General features: G+C 43.2%; 1 protein-coding gene across 1 annotated transcript in view; it reads left to right on the forward strand.

Moving 5' to 3' along the window:
- EXOC6B (exocyst complex component 6B) overlaps window positions 1-21,840 on the forward strand; it is a 326,512-nt gene that overhangs the window by 256,784 nt on the left and 47,888 nt on the right. The window contains exons 16-18 of the mRNA XM_026659543.1: window positions 2,006-2,117; window positions 9,864-9,998; window positions 11,645-11,824. Coding sequence (XP_026515328.1) covers window positions 2,006-2,117; window positions 9,864-9,998; window positions 11,645-11,824 — 427 coding nt within the window. The remainder of the gene's footprint in view (window positions 1-2,005; window positions 2,118-9,863; window positions 9,999-11,644; window positions 11,825-21,840) is intronic.

Consider the following 21,840-nt stretch of genomic DNA (forward strand, 5'->3'; position numbering starts at 1 on the left):
ATCCTGCTCTCGGAGATAAAGGCCATGTTGTTTCAGGCCTAATGTGATGCCGATGATAGATCAAAGGAGCCAACATTTCAGTCACTTTCCAAAACCTACTTCAAAAAGAAAAGATTACACCTAACTGGAGTGTGGGGGGAGGGAGAACAGGACTTCTTCGGGGGGGAGGGGGGGCTTCCCAGCAGCAGTTAAAGTGACCTGCAAAGTGGGGATATTCTTTAATAGCCTTCATATCCCTCTAGTATACTGCAAACACCCACTTAAAAATAAATCCCAAAGCATTCTGACACCATTAAAGTGAATGGGCTTCATCAATGTTATGAGTTATAATGGGGTTGTATTAATTATAAGTGGGTCTGGTTCAGGAAAAATATATGGGCCAGATTTTTCAAGGTAAGCATTGTGTGTGTGTATAATGACCCCTCCAATCCCATCATAGATAATCAGCAAGGTTTGAACAGGGGACCTACAGCACCAAAGATCTCTATCACTTGAACTAAAGGATAGAGAACAGCCAGTTAGCAGTAATAGGCTGTTCTCTTCTAGCAGGCCAGCCACTGCAGGTGGGTGCACCACGCACTTTTCCAGTGTGTTACATATATACCCTCTTATGCTTGCAAATCAGGTCTGTGTGTGTGAAAAGACCTGACTTGCACAAGCATATCAGATATTAGTACAGGTAAGTTTAGGCACACCCAATTCTGTGTATGCGGTTTGTTCATGGCCAGCTTTGAAAATCGGGCCCTATCACTCTGTTTCTTGACCCATACAAAGTCCGTTGTTTTAGAAACAAATGTACTTCTGTTCAGCACAGACCTGTCATCGATCGCTTGGGTGCAAGTTTAGGTAAAATGCGGATATTGGGAATAATGGAGAACTGCATGCACTGCAAATAAAAGAGCAGATATTGAAAGGCTGCTGCAGTGTGGAGGCTGGATGTCTCTTTAATGAGCGGGTTAAAGAAATGGAAAGATTTCGGCAGCTCTGTTGGAGCAATAGAGGCAGCACATGTTCCCTCATTGCCCCTCTGTCTATGAGGGACAATCCCCATTGTCCCTCATAGTGGAGGGTGGGGATTGTTGGGAATCCCAGCTCTGTTGAGGGTGGGTAGCTGGGTGGAGGGACTCTAGCTTCCCCACTCTCCTGGACTCCTCCTTTTCCCACCATGGCACAATCAGCAGCTGTTCTGTCAATTCCTGTCACCTGCTGTGCTCCCTGGCTCTGCAGAGTACACAAAGGATAGGTAATATTGCCTCCAGCAATGTTAACTCTCCACAGCTTCTCCTCAGATCGCAGTCTTGGGCAGGGGGAAGCATTTCTGCTTAGCCACGGTCTCCCTTTCACCTGCAGCTTTCTCAGGAGGTTTACTCTACCTTGCTTTATTTGGGCGTGGAAAGGAAGCATTGACCCCAACAGGAGGAGAACCAGTTCTAGGGAGATTCTCCTAACCACCTGTGGAAATGCACAGTGCTGGCATGTTGTCACTTGTATGACATGATTGCATGAAAAACAAGGACAGTAGAAAGCATTGGGGAAAAAATCTGTTTTTATTTATATTAATACTTATCCAGATATTAAGAAGCTTCACAAAACATAATACCTATAGTATAAATATATACACACACACACACACACGGCACTATTGAAGGGGTGGGCATGGGTTCCAAGGAGTGCTAAATACCCACTGGAGGTAATCAGCACCCTTACCAATTAGGTGCTGAAGTGCGAGGGTACTCGGTCCAGGCAAGAGGGTGCTAGCCTGGGATTCAGGAGACTTGAATTAAATTCCCTGCTCTTCCACAGACTCCCGATGTGACACTAGACAAGTCTCTTAATCTGTGTCTGCCTCACCTGTACAGTGGTGATAACAGCACTTCTCTACCTCACAGGGGGTGTTGTGAGGGTAAAGATTGTGAGGTGCTCGGATGCTGTGGCGCTGGGGGCCTTGGATTTTCCCCCTGCTTCAGAGCATTGTGCAAATTAATTTTTGAACTTTGTTTTTCAGCTCCACGGAGGTTGACGACATGATTCGAAAATCAACCAACTTGCTGCTGACTCGAATGCTGAGCAATTGTTTGCAGACTGTTATTAAGAGGAGAAACACAGGGTTGACAGAGGTAAGGAGTTCAGTTCCCCGAGAAAAACCCGTCATGGCAGGAGACTGCGTCCCATCATCTAATGTTTGTGGTTCCATTTCAGCTTTCTAGGACACGTCTTTAAAACACAGCAATGGGACCATTATCGTAACGTTAGGTTCTCTAAGAACAATGGGGAGCTGCTTAGCATTGCTGTAATAATTAGTAAGTGCTTTATGGTCAGAGAGGAATTTCTCTGCTGCTTTCTCAGTTGTCATTGTCTATCATTTTATGGCCTGTATTCCTTGAATATTTCTAAGTCTAGAACACATTTATATGCTGGCTATTACATTCCTTGTTACGGGAATGAAAAATGTAAATAAGGTAAAACAAATGACTATTATTTGTATTACAGCCGCAAGTCAGAATGCCAGTGAGTGAATTGGGCAGCATTGCTCTAAATGTCAGACAAACATGGAGTATAAAAGGCGGTCTCTTTCCCCCTAGAGCGCGTTTCTTTCCAGATATTTAGAAATAACTTCCCAAACTAGAGGAAAGCTGAGGTTTATGGCAGTTACAAAATGTTTGCGAGCCAGCGATTTTATGCTCGTGTACACGTGATTAGTGTTTGACTTTTCTATAAATGTGCGTCAACTCCAATATTAAATCAGTTTAATGTGAGTAGATGATAAACTAATTGAGACACGTACAAGTCTTTGGACTGTGCCTAGGCTAATGAATCCTAGTACGGCCTCCAAGGACTATTAAATAAAATAGAGCTGTATTTAACTGATGTAACTGTATGTGAATTGTGACATGAGACCTGACTAACACTCATTTACTCTAAGAAATCCACGGCTGACTTTGCTGTGAAAACCTTTCTTGTGTTTTGGGAACAATTATACATCCAAGATGGGGATGCATCTAGGGGAATTTCATCACATCAGAACTGGTTTATCCCTGTATGTGCGCTCAGTTTTACAACTGGGATTCACCCTTGCCTTGCTGCCCTCCAGCACAGGGGAGCGTCTCTGATCTTTGGGGGCATTTTCCTCCTCTCCTACCCCCCAGGGTGTCCTTGGGAATGAGGAATGTAGAGCTATGCCCTACCCTATGCAGCGGAAAAAATCATCCTCTGTTGCGAGTATATTTTTAAACAATAGCAATTTGATTCACGTGACTTTGTGAACAGCGCTTAATAGCTGACTGGTTAACTTACCACGGGAGTCCCTCCAGGCTGCTTACCCCCCGCTTAGAGACGAGCTTGACATATGGTGTGTGTTCCACTCTGAGGCATAGGAAAGGTGATGCCAGGAGAAGAAAATAATGGGGTTGAGAGAGTGCTGTGGTGGAGGGTTTGTTCAGCTGCCTTGGCACTGCATCTCTGGAAGCTGAAGTGGGATTCCACAGGAAATGCCTACAGGTCACGACAGTTCAGACTTAATGACTCCAATTTAAAATAAAGGTCTAATTTGGCAGGAGCTGCCTGCCTACGGTGTTTTGCTTTGGCACTTTTTTCATATTAAGGCTGGCGTCACCCTCCTGCTCCATACCACTTATCAACATACAGTTTGGGTAGCAAATTTCCCCTTTTTTCTACTTTGGTCTAAATGGGTAACTCCCCCCGCCCCATTCTAGTCTGGATAAAGGAGGAAAAGACATTAGCTCTGTCTCAAAACTATTTCTCTGTTCTTCACCCTGACGCTCATTCTTATGTAGGACAAATATTGGCCGGTGTTTATAAAATGATAGTGCATTGTATTTTTCATCTGGGGATCTCAGAGCCTTTATGCTGTTTCTCAAAATGTGTCTGAGGGACACACAGATTGAGTAAAATTTCCAAAACCTCCCAGGTCACTTAGGAGCCAAGTCCCATTTTCAAAAGTAACTTAGGCACTTAGCTGAAGTGCAGCTTCTAAGAGTAAATCTCTAGTTCCTTCCATAAGACAGCCCCCTCCTCTCCTATTAATACCCACCACTGCATCATCTTCCAGACAGGTTTCCTTGAAGGATGAGGACTGATGAGGTCAGATATAGTGTTTGCTTTGTGAAAAGTGTTCAACCACAGGTGATAGGGCGTTTTGTGCACTGGTTGAGGTACACCGTGTGTTGTGATAGGAATGTGTAGAATCCATGGATCTTTAAAGGTGAGTTGTGGGGGAGTGTTGATCATTGAAGCAGTGGTGATATGTCTGCTGGTTTTGCATCTGTTCTGGCAGTGTCTGGTGCTGCTTTGAGTTGGCGTATCCTGGTCTGTGGGGAGCTTGCTTCTGATGGTGAACTTGGAGAAGTTGGTGGGTTGTTTGAAGGCCAGAAGAGATCCAGGAAAGATTTCTTTCAGGATGTGGTCCCTATCGAGAGTGGGTTGTAATTGTTTAATGATACCCCATATGGGTTCCAGTGGGAGGTGGTAGGTGACAACTAGAGGTGTGCAGTCAGAAGGGGTTATATTTCCATATTAAAGCAGGTTCTCTCGGGCTATTTGGGTCATCCCTCACTTCTGTCCATAGAATGTATAGGGGCTCTTCTTGATTCCAAGCTGGAGGCATATCTCCGTCTAGACAGGTTTCAGTTCATCACATCCCTAATATCCAACCTCGGGGGAAACCCTACCACAGCAGCAAGAATCTCTGAGAGACAAGGTGAATGAGGTAATATCTTTTATTGGGCCAACTTGTGTTGGTGAAAGAGAGACGCTTTCGAGCTTACACAGAGACCTACAGTGCAAACATCAAACTATTAGGTCACATGGCATCCTGCACTTTTGCCAGACTTTGCCTCTGCCTTCTCAGGAGCTGCCTGAGGTCTGTTTTCCAATCAAGCAAACGTCATAAGCATACTTATCTCGTGGTACGGACTACTCTACTAGCTTTTCTGGACTGTTGGACAAGGCCCCAAGATTGTCTGCAAAGAAATATTCTGCATTCCTCCCACAGTGACCCTGATTACAGATGTCTCTATAGCAGATTGGGGGATCCAGCTAAAACACCTAGATTCAAAGCAGATAGTTCTGGAAAGAGTCCCCCTCCCCCCACATATGGTTGAGATGAATGGCTCAGGGTCCCCGTCTGGAATTCTGGGTGATTTGAACTAGCCTGTGGAGCGTTTCTACTGCTTCGGAAAGGAACCATAGTGGTGCAGATCCTGACAGACAACCCCACCACAATGTTTTATATTAACAGGCAAGGGGGGTGCCCTTTCAATTCCCTCTGTCAACCAATCAAGCCATCTTCATGGGAAAACTTCCATGGCTCTTCACCTACTGGGAACAAACAACAATTTGGCGTGTTACCACAGCAGGCAGTACTCAGCCATTCATCTCAACCATTCATGAGGACTCAGTCACTGAAAGACTCCATGCTCAAACCTATATTCCACAGATGGGGCTCTCCCAGAACTTATCTGTTCGCCCCCACCAAGAACAAATGTCCACTATTCTGTTCCAGAGCAGGCCCCAGCGCAAGCTTCTTCCAGGATGCCTTCCGAACGAACCCCTTAGTCACAACCTTCTCTGTGCCTTTGCTCCCATTTCCTTGATACCCAGGATCATAAGGAAAATCAGGTAGGATCTGGCCACAGTAGTACTCAGAGCCCCTTATTGGTCCAGATAGTATTGGTTCACAGACCTACTGCATCTGTCCACATAGCTATTGAGATCTCTCACCGATGTCCTAGATGTACACGCTCAGAATCAAGGACAAATTATCCATCCAAACCCAACATCTTTACATCCAATGGGTTGGAGGTTTGCTGACTGAGCACTACAGACAGCGATTGCTCTGTAGAGGTCCAAGAAAATTCTAATGTAGAGCAGGAAGCCCTCTTGAGACAAGATCAATCTACAGTTCAAAGTGGAAAGGTTTTTCCATCTGGGCTTCATGACATGGTCTCATCCTTTTAAATCCTATTCCCAGGATTTTGGACTACATCTTTTTAAGCTATCAGGCCTCACCATTAATTCTGTCAGGGTCCACGTAGATACAATTCCTCTGGTTTGAGAGTCCACTTCTGCCTGGGACTTTAATGTAGTTCTTATGGGCCTCATGGAACTCCCCAGTGAACTCTTATCCAAGTACTCTCTACAGCATTTCATTCTCAAAACCACTTTCATGATGGCTGTCCCCTCAGCCAGAAGAGGTAGCGAGATTTAAACATCTTATAGACTTTCAGGCCAGAAGGGACCATCATGATCATCTAGTCTGACCTCCTGCACATCGCAGCCCACAAAGCCTCACCACCCACTCCTGTAATAGTCCCATAACCTCTGGCTGAGTTACTGAAGCCCTCAGATCATGGTTTAAAGACTTCAATTTACAGAGATTTCACCATTTACCCTAGTTTAAACCTTCAAATGAACTGTGCCCCATGCTGCAGAGGAAGCATCAGTAGCAGATACCCCTTCTACTCTTTTCCATAGAGATAATATGCGGAGTCATCATCAGAACTTTCTTACCAAAGTGGTGTCTGATTTTCATTTAAAGCAAACCACCAGCTTCGCTGTTTTCTTTCCCCAAACCACATTCACACCTGCGAAAAATCAAGCTCCATACTTCAGATGTTTCCAGAGCCCTCCTTTATCAGTTAGACAGGACCAAGCCATTCAGGAAATTATCCCATTTATTTGTGGCATTGGAGAAGGCTGTGAAAGGTCAGGCCACCTCTTCCCAGATATTATCCAAGTGGATCACTCGGTGCATCATAATTCGTTACCAACTGACAGATATGCCCCTCTCCTCAGGCAGCATCAGGACCCACTCAGCTAGAGGCCATACAATCTCCTCTATGTGCCTAATAAATGTTCCGTATCAGAGTTCTGCAGGGCTCACATACAACTTAGTCCACACCTTTACCAAGCATTATGCCCTGGATTTAGCAACTAGATCAGATGCTAAATTCAAGAGAGCAGTTCTGCAGTCCTTATTTAGTTAGCTGCGGTAAGCCTCCTCAGACCTGTGTCCTGTTAATCTAGGAACAGCTAACTAGTTGTCGTAAGTAGGATCCACATGGACAAAAAAGACTCAAAAAAGAAAGGTCATTTACATAATGGTAACTGTAGGTCTCCAAGGTGTTTCACCCAGGTGGATTCCACAGCCACTCTCCATCCCATCGCCTTCATCATCCAGCTCTCTGGGATTTTGAATTCGCAATGAATCTGAGAGATGGTCAGGGCCACTCTACTTACATGCCCTTGGGTGAGGGGGCACGAGGACATGCAGGACACAATCACAGCCCCAGTGGACAGTGCTAGTGAAAAGATTCCGGTCTTGCACGCCTGAAGTGCATGTGCACCATAAGAGGGATCCACACAGACAAAATATCTCAAAGGACCACAGTTAATGTAAGGTAAGTAGCAGGTCAGTTTATAGAAGTGGTTTTTGTAGGAACGTGGTGGAGGCCTGTGGGACGGAGCCTGGTAAATTGAGATGTCTCATCACTTTGATATACCGTATAAATACTAACCAGACTGCATTGGAGACAATGAACCCCCCCCCTTGTTGATTGTGCATCACCAATTAAAACCAGGTGTGCTTTGATCTCCCACCAAGAGACAAAGGGCCATGGGGCAGCCATTAGCAGTAAAGAGCGGGATTAAGCAAATGCATAGCAGGGAGACAAGGGATTACAAGAGGGGGAGAAAAGAGCTATCATTTGTTTAATTTGGACAACCAGATTTGAAAAGCCTCACCACTACAGATTCAAGGAAGAAAGGAATTGACTATCAAGGAACCAGTGTGTGTGGAAACTAGAGCGTAAGCTTGCCACTTCATAAGCACTCGAGGCAAGAGAGACAGGGAACATTCTGCATGTCTGGAAGCAGATGAGGATGGGCAGATTGTGATTACCAGAGGGAAGAGGACTATGAGGAACTCTGCATAGCTAGAAGAATCCAATCATTAGAAGGTCCTCCATGTGGAATCTGCAGAAAATATCTCTGAAGATCCAGCTGGCTGAATGGAATGGAAAGCAGACTGGATGTACATGAGGATGGCTGCTCAGCCCAACCCACAAGACAATCAAACTTGCCCACAAAGAGATCTCCAACCATCCAGTGAGGACAGACAATCCTTGTTTGGGATTCTGTACTATGAAAGAATAGAATGTTTTCTGCAAGCCCCAGATGGACAATGGGATGGTGTGCGGTCTTCCAGGAGCCAAGATGTGAGATGTGACTAAAATTGGGTAAGCTTCTGAAGACGATGGGCAAGGACCCACTGGCGATGGTGAATATTGGCACTAATGACACTACATGGCAGGATACCTCACAGATAGTAGATGACTTCCAAGAACTCAGAAGGATGCGGAAGGAGAAGACTGTCCAAGAGCTCTTCTCTGAGATCCTTCCTGTCCCGTAGACAAAGGAAGACACAAGGCAGAAGATTCTGGATGTGAACTGCTGGCTAGGTAAGAGGTATAAAATTAGAGGGGTCTGATTTTGTGGAACATTGGTCCACTTTTCTATCAGGAGAATGAGTTATACAGTTTGGATGCCCTCTTCCATCTCCGTAAAAGGGGAATCGATCTTCTAGGGCGCAGGCTGGCTAGACTAATCAAGAGGGTGTTAAAGTAACAACAAAATGGGAAGATAAAAAGGGGGAACAAACTGGAACTCACTTGGAATAAAATCAAGTTAATGAGACTAAAATTAGTTAAGTCATCAAGGGACGTGATGAGAAGTTATTTACTTGCCTATACACCAATGCTTGAAGCCTGGGTAATAAACAAGAGGAATTGAAATTGCTCATTTTTGCACATCTGTTCAGCCTAGTTGGTATTACTGAAACTTGGTGTGAAGGTTTGTGTGATTTGAATTGTAAAAATCAATTATTATAACCTAATTAAGAAGTATTGTGTGAGCAAAGGGAGAGAGGGAGTAGCACCCTGTCAGGTATGACTTTGCCTATTTCTGAATCATTGGCGCTTGAAAGGAAATGATCTTGAATACTTATAGGTCAATGTTCTAAATTTAGTAAAGCGCGCACACTCTCTCCTGGTATCCTAAGTCCACTTCCTTTTGTCTCTAATATGTCACTTTGGAATTCTAATATTCCAGCAAAATAGCACAAATGTCCCAGAAGATATTTTAATGTGACATCAGGGTTAAATGGCAAGTTCTTGGAACCTTTCCATTATTGCTTATATCGCATCTGAAATATGTGAGGCAATTTGCAAGAAGACCGGGCTCCTGCCTGAGAAGTGAATGTGAATAAGGAACTGAATAAGTTATTTGCGAAGTTAAATAATTATCTGTGAATGAATCAGAGGCAAAAGCAAGGTCATTTTGCCCTAAACTTGCAATGCTTGAGCTGCATAAACTTCAGCTGGTCTTTTGCCAAGGCATTTTATCAGTTCATAGTTATCACCAAACCATCTGTGGCTTCATTTCTAAATGCCACTGTGTGATTTTTGTGAGCTATCGCTCAAGAATACAGGGTATTTAGGGTTTATTAACAGATCCCATGTCAGACCAGAAATATGTTATCTTCTGTAACCCTTTGTATTTTAATAGTATTTGAACGGTACTAAAATGAACAATGAGTTTATAAAATTCATTATAGTCTTTCGTGGTATTAGCAAAAGTCATGCTAAATTACTTTCTCAAGTGTGAGCTTTTATTTAAATTTCATATGTTAAAACAGGACAATATTTTTTTAGCCTTTAGCGGGGTACAGTATGTTTGTGCAGTGTCAGCATGACTACAGGTCACCCTGGTTATGGCATCCATTAATCCGACATACCCCTTACTTTAAAAACACAAGCCACACCTGACACATCTCCTTGCCTTCCCAGCTTGTGCAGATTATTATAAATACGACCCATTTGGAGAAATCCTGCAAGTTCCTAGAAGAATTCATAACCAATATCACCAATGTACTCCCGGAGACTGTCCATACTACCAAACTCTATGGCACTACCACCTTCAAGGTGAGAAAATCATAGTAACCTGGGGTGTTTTGTGGATTATGTCTGACTGTAGATACACCATTTGTGAGTTGTGCATGCTCCACAAATAATCTTGTACTGTGAAATGTATTTGGAAACGTCCACACTAATCTTTTTAATCATTTTATAAAATCTGTGCAATCCTTTCAATATGTGTTGGTTTTCAAATTATTTGAATACTGCTTTCTTTAAAAGCAAAAAAGCCCGTCGTCAGCAATTTAGTATTTATCATCAACCGTACAGTAACAAAGCAGCAAGGAAAACAATAACAAATGAGTCACTTCCAGATTAGTCACCTATATAACGTTCCAAAAGGTAGGCTGGAGTTTTTCCTCACTTTGTGTACCCAGTGCATGTGACCTACACAAATTCCTTTTTGCCGTAGCATTCTAAAGCTGCCAAACTAAATCATCAACAAGTGTTTGCCACTATTAAGGCATTTTATCAGCCCCTAGCGAACAGTCCCTCATACAAGCAAATGGTAGGACGTATACTACCTCACCAAAAATACATGGATGGGTTAACTTTTGAGAACACAAATTACAGATAAGTGACTTTTTCCCAAAGAGCAAAGCTACCCAGGCCCGGGCTTTCTCTGTGAAATGGTGAACTAATATTAATCGGGTAGTAGTACAGGGAAGACAACATGCAGGATGCTGGAAAAACAACATTGCCGTTTTTTCATTCATACTGGAAAGCAGCAGCGGTCTGGAGGACACTGCTGGGTTTGGCTTTCCTACAGTATGTCAGCCATGGATGCAGCTGAGTTAATTTGACCATGTCCACCGAATTTCAAGCCAACATTCTCTTAGATCCCAGCTTTCTGCATTTATTCTTGAGAGCAGTTGTTTGCTTGACGGCTCTCTTGGCCATCAGTTTACACAATTGTAATTTTTAGGCTATAAGACGACTGTAACCATAATAGAAATCATAGAAATGTCAGGCTGAAAGAGACCCTGGGAAGTCATTGAGTCCAGCCCCCTCCGCTGAGGCAGGACCAAATAAACTTCAACCGTCCCTGACAGGTGTTTTTCCAACCTGTTCTTAAAAACCTCCAATGATGGGGATTCCATAACCTCCCTTGGAAGCCTGTTCCAGAGCTGAACTTTTAACCAGGTCTCATCCAGACCAACATTCAATATAAATAACCTAGGTATAACTACTGAGCATAGGTTCTGCTAATGCATTTCTCTACATGGCTGTCCCAGAATAATATTTCCTTGTGGATAGAAACCTCTTGCTAGATGCAGGTAATAACTGGAAGGACTATGTGGTGTATTCAGAAATTACTATTTTTCTGTGCACTTAAGAGGCTGAAATCAAGCCCACATTCCTGCTTTGACTTGCAAGTAAATAGCATTGTTACCCAGTTAGAAAAGGGAACAGAGCCACTAATGGGAGAATGCAAAAACATTATCAGCTAGACAGGTAGAAAAAAGGAAGATCTACACAGCAAGTAGGACAAAAAAGGGAAGCCAATGAAGAACAAACCATGAATGTGACACCACATCTTGTTACCTTACTAATGTAGAGTGAGTTGAACCGGTGCACAGTACTGCATGCTCTGTACACTAAGTGGGCCAATTTCATTCCCATCCCATTTTAAGGAGTCTTCTCTTGTTTCCCAGGATGCCCGCCATGCTGCAGAGGAAGAGATTTACACTAATCTGAACCAGAAGATAGACCAGTTTTTGCAGCTGGCAGATTATGACTGGATGGCCGCTGAACCGGGCAGCAAAGCCAGCGATTACCTGGTAGATCTCATTGCTTTCCTGCGCAGCACCTTTGCTGTGTTCACACACCTACCTGTAAGTGACAGTGGTCTCTTTCTTTGATAACTGGGAGTGCCTGGGGGTTCTGATGCCACTGTAGAACTTTACCTCTAAAGTGTAGTGGAAATGATGCATTGTGCTGTTGTCATGAACAGAACTGATTTTTCAAATAAGGCATTTCAAGTGTTATCAAGTCAGGCTCCCTCAGGGAGCTCCCAAAACCGCTCCTTAAAGCCTGAGAGAAACATACAGAGCTGTTGATTTAAAAAATACGGTAAAGTGCCACCAGACTTCTTGTTGTTTTTGTAGATACAGACTAACACGGCTACCCCCTGATATTTGGGCGCATAGTTTGTTAAATTTCATCAGCTGTGATATAGACTAAAAAGGCCGACTCTTAAGCATTTGTAGTTCTCTCTGTCTTAGCTTCATCCTGCTTGTTCATCTCTCTGACTGATCTACTACAAAGGTTTTAGACCACTCGTCAGTGTCATTTAGCCAATATTAAAGCCAAAGCCTTAGTGGTACCTTTTTGAAATCCTCCGCCTACGGCATCTTGGATCCCATAAGGGTCCTTGTTGTGGTGTCTAGAAGATTTGACAGCTGGAAAGGAATTAGTTCTGATTCCTAGGGATGGAGAAACAGCCAGAGGCATGGTGAGAAGGATTTGTTCCAGTTAATCAGATTTGAAGACACCACTGTGAATGAGGTGAGATGGGGGAATGTTAAGCATCGCAACTAACTTTTGGGGGAGAGATTGGGCTATGGTGGAGAGAGATTGGAGCGTTTTCACCCATCTCTTCCGTTTGTTTTTGTAGGAATCCAAATGAATATTTATTTGGGAAATTAAATACTTAAGTGCCCACAAAATCATTGCAACATACCCCTTCCCCTTCAACCCTTTCACACACGCCTCCTCCAGTAAGGAGAGAAACTCCCTCTTTGTTCATCCTCAGCTTCTGTGTTGTCTTGCTGTAGACCTGATTGACAGGATATCTTTTCACCGAAGCATTAAGCATGGCTAACGTGGGGCTGTGAAGAAGGAAAGACATGCCCACAGTGATTTATGAGATGGACCTGGAGTGATTTATCTTCCTTAAAACATTGTTTCCTTTTCAAATTAATCAAAATTGTTTTGGGAATAGGGAGGGCATCTGCTTACTCCAAAAAAAGATTGAGGAGGGTAGAAGCAACCTCTCTATCAAGCTAAGATATGTAAAACTACCCAACTGCTTAAAAAGTCACTCTGCCTTTCCTAATAGTAAGGATGCCAGGTAACAAGTTAACAACACTGAGCCAGCACATATGTAGCACCTTATCCTCAAAGCATCATACAAAAACGAATCCTCACAACCGCCCTATGGAAGTATGGGAGATAGTTAATCAGATCTAAAAGTGTGATTTGTAATGCTGCAGATCTAGCTTAAATAGTTTGTAGGGGGAGGTGGGTGTGGAATTTTTAATATTTCAAAGCTATGTTCTTTACAAGAACAGTGTGAATGTGCCCTCATTCTAAGTTGTTCGAGGGTTCCTCTGTGACTTGTAGCCTATGTTAAAGTCAGGGAGAATTGTGACATTGTATACATCCTGGTTTGTTTTTTAAATCCTTAAATACACTTAGGTCTCTTTTCTCTCCCATTCTTGTTGGGGTTTCCTGGTTGATCCCATAATTTTGCTTTGTTTCTAAGTGTATTTTTTATTGTTTTCAAATAAAACGTCAACCCTTATGTACGAAAGAAATCCCAAGTCTAACAATATAAAAGCAGTACGTAGAAGCAATACAAAAGCAGTATGTACTTTGTAGAAGAATATGGATGAAAGAGAAAACACCTAAATAAAAAAGATGAATTATAGGTATATATGAGAGTATTGCTAAAGGAATAATAGAGCCTTTCACCTCTAGCTTGTTGGTTTGAATCCAGCCCAAGTCATTAATGACCGAGTATTACTACCATGGGATCAGGGCCGGCTCCAGCATTTTTGCCGCCCCAAGCGGCGTAAAAAAACAAACAAAAAAGCCGCGATCGGCGGCGCTTCGGTGGCAGCTCTACCACCGCCGCTTCATTCTTCGGTGGCAATTTGGCGGTAGGTCCTTCCCTCTGAGAGGGACTGAGGGACCCGCCGCCGAATTGCTGCCGAAGAGCCGGATGTGCCACCCCTTTCCGTTGGCCGCCCGAAGCACCTGCTTACTGCGCTGGCGCCTGGAGCCGGCCCTACATGGGATGAGTGTTGGTGCATTGTGTGAAGAGAGTTTGCAGTCTCGATTTCCCCTCTTCCCCCCAAATTACCACCATGACTGCAACACTTTTAGCTGTTTAATAAAAGGTAAAAGATTGAGTGGTCCATGGAGAGTGAACTATCCTCTTACTGCTAGAAATGGCCCTGCAAAACAGGGTTGAGACTCATAGACTCATAGACTTTAAGGTCAGAAGGGACCAATATGGTCATCTAGTCTGACCTCCTGCATGATGCAGGCCACAAAAGCTGACCCCCCTACTTTCCCTTAACTCTGCTGTTGAAGTCTCTTGATCGTGATCTAAAGACTTCAAGTTGCAGAGAATCTTCCAGCTTGCGACCCCTGCCCTATGCTGCGGAGGAAGGCGAAAAACCTCCAGGGCCTCTGCCAATCTACCCTGGAGGAAAATTCCTTCCCGACCCCAAATATGGCGATCAGTAGAACCCCGAGACATGTTGAGGGAACATCTTGCCCCCTTTCCCTGGCCATCTTGCTCCTGTTCTGTGGTTACTTTGTTTCCCAGAGTTGTTGATCAGGCACCTTTCACAGTTATTGAATTCACACAATTAAAAATATCACCAATATTCTCCACCAATTTTTTTAACTTTTCAAATTCACTAGAAGAAAAATCAACATAAGTCTCTGGAATTGACTAATAGCAAGCGACAGGTTAAATGGTAAGCATTAAAGTAGCCTTGAAAATTGTCATGAAAATTTACCAGCCCACACTCAAAAGCAACTTGCCTGCCTTTCATCATGATGATCCTAAATAAAAGTTTGTAATGTTTTGCTTGCTGATCAAAGAAACTCACCCTGGGCATGCAGAATTTTGCCAAGGCTACACAAAAAGGACCAGACCTGAAGTATAACTTTGAGACAAAGCCCTGGTCCTGCAAAGACCTATTTACTTGCTTAACTTCATGCATGTGAGTAGTTCCGTTGTCTTAAATAGGACTGTTCCTGTGTATAGAAGTCCCTGCAGAGTCAGGGCTCTAAGCCTCCAGCAGATCAGATTTACTTGCAGAACCTGGGTGCCCCAAGTTTGCTGAAAAAATTAAAGTGGTAACTCTGAACAGTACGCAGGGTAAATTTTGGTCTGAGAGCTGGGCTTTGGTCATGCAATTCTGATTTGAATCCACAAGAGACCCTAAACTTTCACGATAGTTGTAAGGTAAAATTTTAATATTGACCCAAAGTATTACAAGATAGTAGAATTTAAAAAAAACGTTGAAAGTCTCCTTTGTTCTCATACAATCAAATGGGAGTTGTATTTTCCAGTTTCAACGCTACAGTGTCAGCTTGGACTTCATAGGGGATGATAGGAGGGAAGTGTCTATTGTAGTTTCTACTGAGTCATCATCTCTCATGATTGGGTGAGAGCAGCAGGTATTTCTAAGGAAAATGGCAATTTCCTTAAATTCTGAATTCCCTGGATTCGGTTTTTTGCTCTCATCCTTTGACAGCATTTTGGCTTTAGATATGGATTTTTATAGCATTGATTAGTGTATTGATGGCTAGGACGGACAGGGCTGCAAAGGGAAGGACATATTTGCATTTCTTCCTAACTTTCTGCTAGTTTGGGAAGATGGCAAATGCAGGGCTGCAAATTGGAGCCAGGACCCACCAGCATGTCTCTAGCACATGTTGCAGGGTGAAGAGTTCATGGTTAAGCCATCGAGACTCTGGCACATAACACCGCAGCACAGAACTTTCATGGTGGTTTAGAGCCACAATTTAAAAATGGTCTGCTAAGTGCACTAAACAGCTCAAAACAAATAATACGTTATTGGAAATAAAAGCACAGCGAACATTTGGCCCTGAGGCCCTTTCCTTTCTGAATTACCAAGTGCAAGTAACTTACCATATGCTGCCTGCCTCACTGTTGGTAAGGTAGTGTACTCGCCTTCTGTAAAAGTTTAAATAAAATGCTTTGCTAAAAGAAAAAGGTGGCTTCCCTGCTCTTTAGACAGCACAGGGCCACAGTTTAAATAGATTCATATTTTGTGCAAAACGCTTTAAAGAGAATGAATGAAAAAGCCTTTTGTCCAAGATGGCTGATGGTTGTTTTTATTTCTTGTTAGACAAGCTAATGTAAATCGCATTGACAAGGCTACTCCAAACACACTGATTTGTTGACTTTAAGCCTTTCAAAGATGGAGGGTTGTGTCAACACCTACAGTGAGCTGTCAGGTTAACAAAGCAAGGATGTTTTTTTGCTAGGGGGCGGGGAGGGGAGTTGGGGAAAGGGGTGTGTTTTGTTTTTATTTTAAATTTCCTTTAATCCTCTGTTAGTCTTGTATCTTGATAACCTCCTTTGGAAGGTAATCGGCTGAGGCCAAGAGGTGACAGTGACCTGGGAAAGGGAAGTAATCTTTCAGCAATCCTACAACTGTAACCTCTCCAGTCTCAAGCAATTCAGCATGAACTCTTTGCACAGGGAGTCTTTTCCTGTGCGTTTATTTTTGCCAGATGGTGAACACAGATTTCAGCTGTAACTGTGTAAACTCTATGGATTCTTTGCGTAGGATGCTTTGTCCAGAGCCCCATTAGCTGTATCGACATCTCTTTGCAGTTGCAAATAAACGCAGTCATCCTGGCAGTTCACATGTTTTGTAGAGAGAACTTTAAAAGAGAGGTCGATTTTTCTTGTAAAGAAAATGGTTTCCTATGTTGCTTTAGTAGATGAAACATTTCCTCCATCACATATTGAAAGAAGGAAAACAGTGCATGGAAGTAAATACAGGACAAATCTGAGTTTTATTGTAAGCATAGCCATGACTGCTTTGGTCAAGGAAGATGCTCATCTTACGTTGTCCTGGTGGAAAATATCTGGCATGAAAACAGAATATGAGCACTAAAAACTTCATTATATTGTAGCTTAATACTGAGATCATAGTGAGATACTGAGATAAGGGTGTCAATTTAAATATGTGTGCAGTTCTTTAATATGCTGTCAAGTTCTTGAAGTGACAGCTTTAGTGAGAGTCTTGTTTAAAGAGTAAGCTTTGTTGTAGGAGATGATCACGGTACTCCTGAACTGCTCCCACCTGACTACCATTTACACTGTTACTTTGCTCTCTTATGCATTTGATTTAAATTCCCTGTGTTGTCCTCTGTAGGGGGATGTAGATGTCCATTCTACAATGTCGGTGAGTATGACTGTGTGTTGTTTGCATTCAGTATGTTCTGCTCGCAGTTCAAATATTAGAGGGTTATTTGAACCAGAAAAGGTCTGTATTCTGGGAGGGGTGAAGAAAAGCAACCTAAATCTTAGGCCTGGTCCACACTACCCCCCCCACTTCGGACTAAGGTACACAAATTCAGCTACGTTAATAACGTAGCTGAATTCGAAGTACCTTAGTCCGAACTTACCGCTGCAGGCAGGCTCCCCCGTCGATGCCGCGTACTCCTCTCGCTGAGCTGCAGTACCGGCGTCGACGGCGAGCACTTCCGGGATTGATCCGGGATCGATTTATCGCGTCTAGACAAGAAGTGATAAATCGATCCCAGAACACCGATTGCCTGCCGTCGGACCCGGAGGTAAGTGTAGACGTACCCTTAGTGTTTCAGAGTAGAAATTTAACCCTTTCACTGCCAGATTGTACGCATTTTCCTCCATTTATCAATAGAAAGTGAATAAATAGAGCGTGTAGGAGCACAGTGAAGAAACAGGTTTCCTGACATACAAGGCGCTCTCGGTTCAATAAGTGTAGCATTGACACAGCATCTTTTTAGAAAGAATACTCCAGTGCGACCTCTCACAGAAACCCAGTCTGCCAGGATCCCTTACCTGCTTCAAAGGCCGCAGCAGCCCTTTTAGCCATGGAGTGCTGCCTAGGACTTCCTCCAAATCCCACTAGCACTGCTCAGAGAGCAAGGACTAAACTTTGTCCTGGGCTGATATCCCCAGTATGACAGGCTGAGGCAGTGCAGTATACTGGCACCACGTGGCAGGGTTGCAGCAACCTTACGAAAGATGAACCCGTCCCAAATTGTTGAACTAACGAAGAAGATCTACATTTAAATGCTGCCTTTTATTCCAGTACATCATAAATAATATCATAGACTCATAGACTTTAAGGTCAGAAGGGACCGTTATGATCATCTAGTCTGACCTCCTGCACGACGCAGGCCACAGAATCTCACCCACCCACTCCTGATTCAAACCCCTGACCTATGTCTGAGCTATCGAAGTCCTCAAATCGTGGTTTAAAGACTTCAAGGTGCAGAGAATCCTCCAGCAAGTGACCCGTGCCCCACACTGCAGAGGAAGGTGAAAAACCCCCAGGGCCTCTGCCAATCTGCCCTGGAGGAAAATTCCTTCCCGACCCCAGATATGGCGATCCGCTAAACCCTGAGCATGTGGGCAAGACTCACCAGCCCGACACCCAGGAAAGAATTCTCTGTAGTAACTCAGATCCCACCCATCTAACATCCCATCACAGGCCATTGGGCATATTTACCGCTAATAGTCAAAGATCAATTAATTGCCAAAATTAGGCTATCCCATCATACCATCCCCTCCGTAAACGTATCAATATATATACGTAGTGCTATTGAAATGCAGTCACCTCTGGGGTACACTAATTGCCTGCTACCCCCTTCTCGATAATGGGAGAGGGGTCATTTAGCCAAAGAAACTGGGGCAAATTCCTAGGACGAAAAGTACCCTGGGGTCTTTAATCTCCACTTCGCAGACTTGGCCTTTGAAAAACCCTCTCCCACGTACGCTGTAATCTGCATGTTTCTCAGTATGTGTCTACCTCACACAGCTGACCGGCGGAGTTGACCCTGCTGGGTTTTGAACTTATGGTTCCACAGAGTCTAGATATTCCCAACCTGATGCTTTAGACGTTTAAGCCTTCCCCTCTGCTTATAATTCTGGAATATTTTCTCGGTGAGTAGTGCAGGCTCTTGATGTTACGATCATGCTTATTTGGATTAGGGCAATTAGCACAAAGAAAGCAAAGCAAATCTCCAGGACCTGCATTCTGGTTCAATGGATGCCTCTAATTGTTGTCATTTATGCTTGTTTACATGTTCAGTAGAAAAACTAAGACATTTTCATGGATAGATCACAAACAAAATACATCCTAGCTACCTTGTTGTTTTCTGTTCCAACTTTTGCAAGCCAAGGCACGTGTTAACAAGTGCACCTCATTACTGTAGACACAGTTCTGCTCTACTCGGGTTCTCTGGTGTAAGATAGTGCACATTACGCTGTAGTATTTACCCCAACTGTAAGCTTCTGCATTTAACCCATGCTCTTTATTAAAGCTGCCTGTTGGCCGTGACAGTAGTATTGACATTTCATGATGCAGTTGGGTGCACATACCCCCTTTCCTGGAAACTGAGCATAGCTATGTCTCGAGTGCTTTCAGCCTTCAGACACCTGGGGGTTCCTAAGTCAGCACGTAGCTTTCAAATCAAGGCCAACTTCTGAAAAGAAAGTGGTTTGTTAAAGCAGTTTGAGACTCGAGTCCATCAAAGCGATGGCTCAATTCCTGATCCCAGTCCCTCATCCTTTGCATCAGCAGGGACTCTGAGTGCTATGGCCACTGCATACTCTGCCTCTGCAGGAGAGGGGTGCCTCTGTGATGACAGCACTCTCTCCCCTCCTATGAGATTTAATGAAGCAGTGATGGTTATTGTCTTGGTTTTGATCCAGCCCTGGGGTTATCCTCAGTGCACTTTAAGGGACAAGAAGTCCAGCTTCTGGCTTTTCAGAACTTCCACTATTCAGAAGCCAGACATATTTTTTTCTTTAAATGTAATCCAGTGCTTAGACCGCTATGGAGTCAGCTTCCTGTGGAGAGGGGTGCATTAGTGTCATTAAGCTAAATCGGTGAAAAATAATCTTTGTAAGTCCCCTGCAATGCATGAGGAGTGAAGGAGTGCCTTCATACGGTGGGGCTTTACTAAACGGTTTTGAGTTGATTTGTTTTTAACTGCCACAGGTTTTTTTTTTTCCTGTAACCCTCTAATTTTTTGTTCTGTAGGTAGTTTGAACTAATAGATCGAGCAGATCACTAATTGCAGTGTGCATTTTAAAAATGAATTATTTTAAAATAAAATCTGATAGCACAATGTGGCAGCATTTCAAAGATCCTGAAACCGGGTTTAAAGGTGGCTGTGGACAATAGTCATCCCAAATAACAAGGTTTCCTCTTGCCCGTCTGGATAGACAAAGAGAAACCATATTTTAACCTAGGTACCAGCTAGGTTTACGCCGTGGTTTCCGTAACATGGCTATAGCATGTTTGTGTGGACAGAAAAAAAGATGAAAATTAGAGGTTATTTGTAACTTGTCTGGGACACACGGACAAACATGGCTACATTTTAGTGAAGATGAGACAATGCAAAGTTTCTGAAATACCATCCATGCAGTCTTCCGTGTACTCTTTTCTGTGTGTCTCCCTCCCCCGGCTTGATTCTTCTCCTGTTCCAGTCAATGCGAAAACTGTCATTGGGTTGAATGGGTGCAGGACCAAACCTCCCATGAGTTTGGACATACAGCCCCTGAAGCCCAGCCAGACCTGGGAGACTGAGATTGTGAACTGGAACAGGATCACTTACATGGTTGTTCCCTGCTGGGCTGCCTCACCTGTTTTGCTTTGATGTCCATGTGTTACCGGTACTTTCCTGTCCTTATAAAGGGTTTTTGAAATCCAAAACCTTTAGAAGAATGAGTATAAGAAAGACAGTAATGTTTGGTGTATGTTGTTATCCAGGGACAAGACTGACCTTTGGTTAACCTGGGGAATGCTGGTTAACTAGAGGCTCGGTAAAAAGAGTTATCTTATAATTACATGGTTTCTTGTGTGCTCTCAGTACTTTGAAAAGTAATTGAAGCCAAAATACCCTGTGCCATAAATCCTTTAAACCAGCATGTTCATATTCACCTAGATGTCACTTGTTTAGTTACACTGGCTATGTTTGGCTTTGGGTTCACTTCACAGGCTTGGTTTTTAAAAATTACTATGATATACTTAGTTTTGCAATAGAAAATCCAGGCGTATGAAACATTGAAATTAGCAATAGAAAACCCATCTCCAGAGGTAAGGGATTCAAATATGCTTGTTGTTTCCTGCACCAGATTTCCAGTGCACAGCTTCCAAAAGCCTTAATGGGAGTTGAAGTGTTGTCCCTTTAGGCTCAAATTTAAGTGAAACAATAGACTTTGCAATTATACGCTTCTCTCTTATTTCATGCACTGGCCACATTAAATCTCATAAGACTGCCCTTGTGCATGTGAAAAGGAATGCTGATTAACACCACATCTGCTTCAAAAGCCCTAGCTATCTTGCTACATGTAACCACAGGAGCAACCCAATCTGCCTTAGAGGAAGGAGCAAGATCTTCAAATGTAATAGATTTCTCGTTGGTGTTTCTGGAATCCCTTTTCACAGTATTGTCACAGAAATTGCACTAAGAGTTGTTATTAGTTTATGCTATTTTAATTTATTCTTTTCATCAACAATCTGAGTGATCAAATACTGTAATAGTCAGCACTATAGAAATGACTGTGATTAATGATTATTTATGGAGCAGTGTAAGTGTGCATAGCTTTTAACAAAAGTCTATTAAGAGACCTTACAGTCCAGATTAGACATAATAGAGGGCAAGCAAGGTGCTTACGTGATTTTAGCTTGATTCTCAAACTTAGAAGGACCTTTGTCATTGTATTTTGTGAGTGGTAATAAGTGGAGTGAATCAAGCAAAATTCCAAGCCAAATATTTTCGCCTCCACACTTACCAGTGTAACTTTTACATGTTTTAAACTGTGTTGTAATTTACATGCTTGTTTCTTATAAAA

The sequence above is a fragment of the Terrapene carolina genome, unplaced genomic scaffold (genome assembly GCF_002925995.2).
Source record: "Terrapene carolina triunguis isolate 2854851 unplaced genomic scaffold, T_m_triunguis-2.0 Scaffold633, whole genome shotgun sequence".
Lineage (NCBI taxonomy): Eukaryota > Metazoa > Chordata > Testudines > Emydidae > Terrapene > Terrapene triunguis.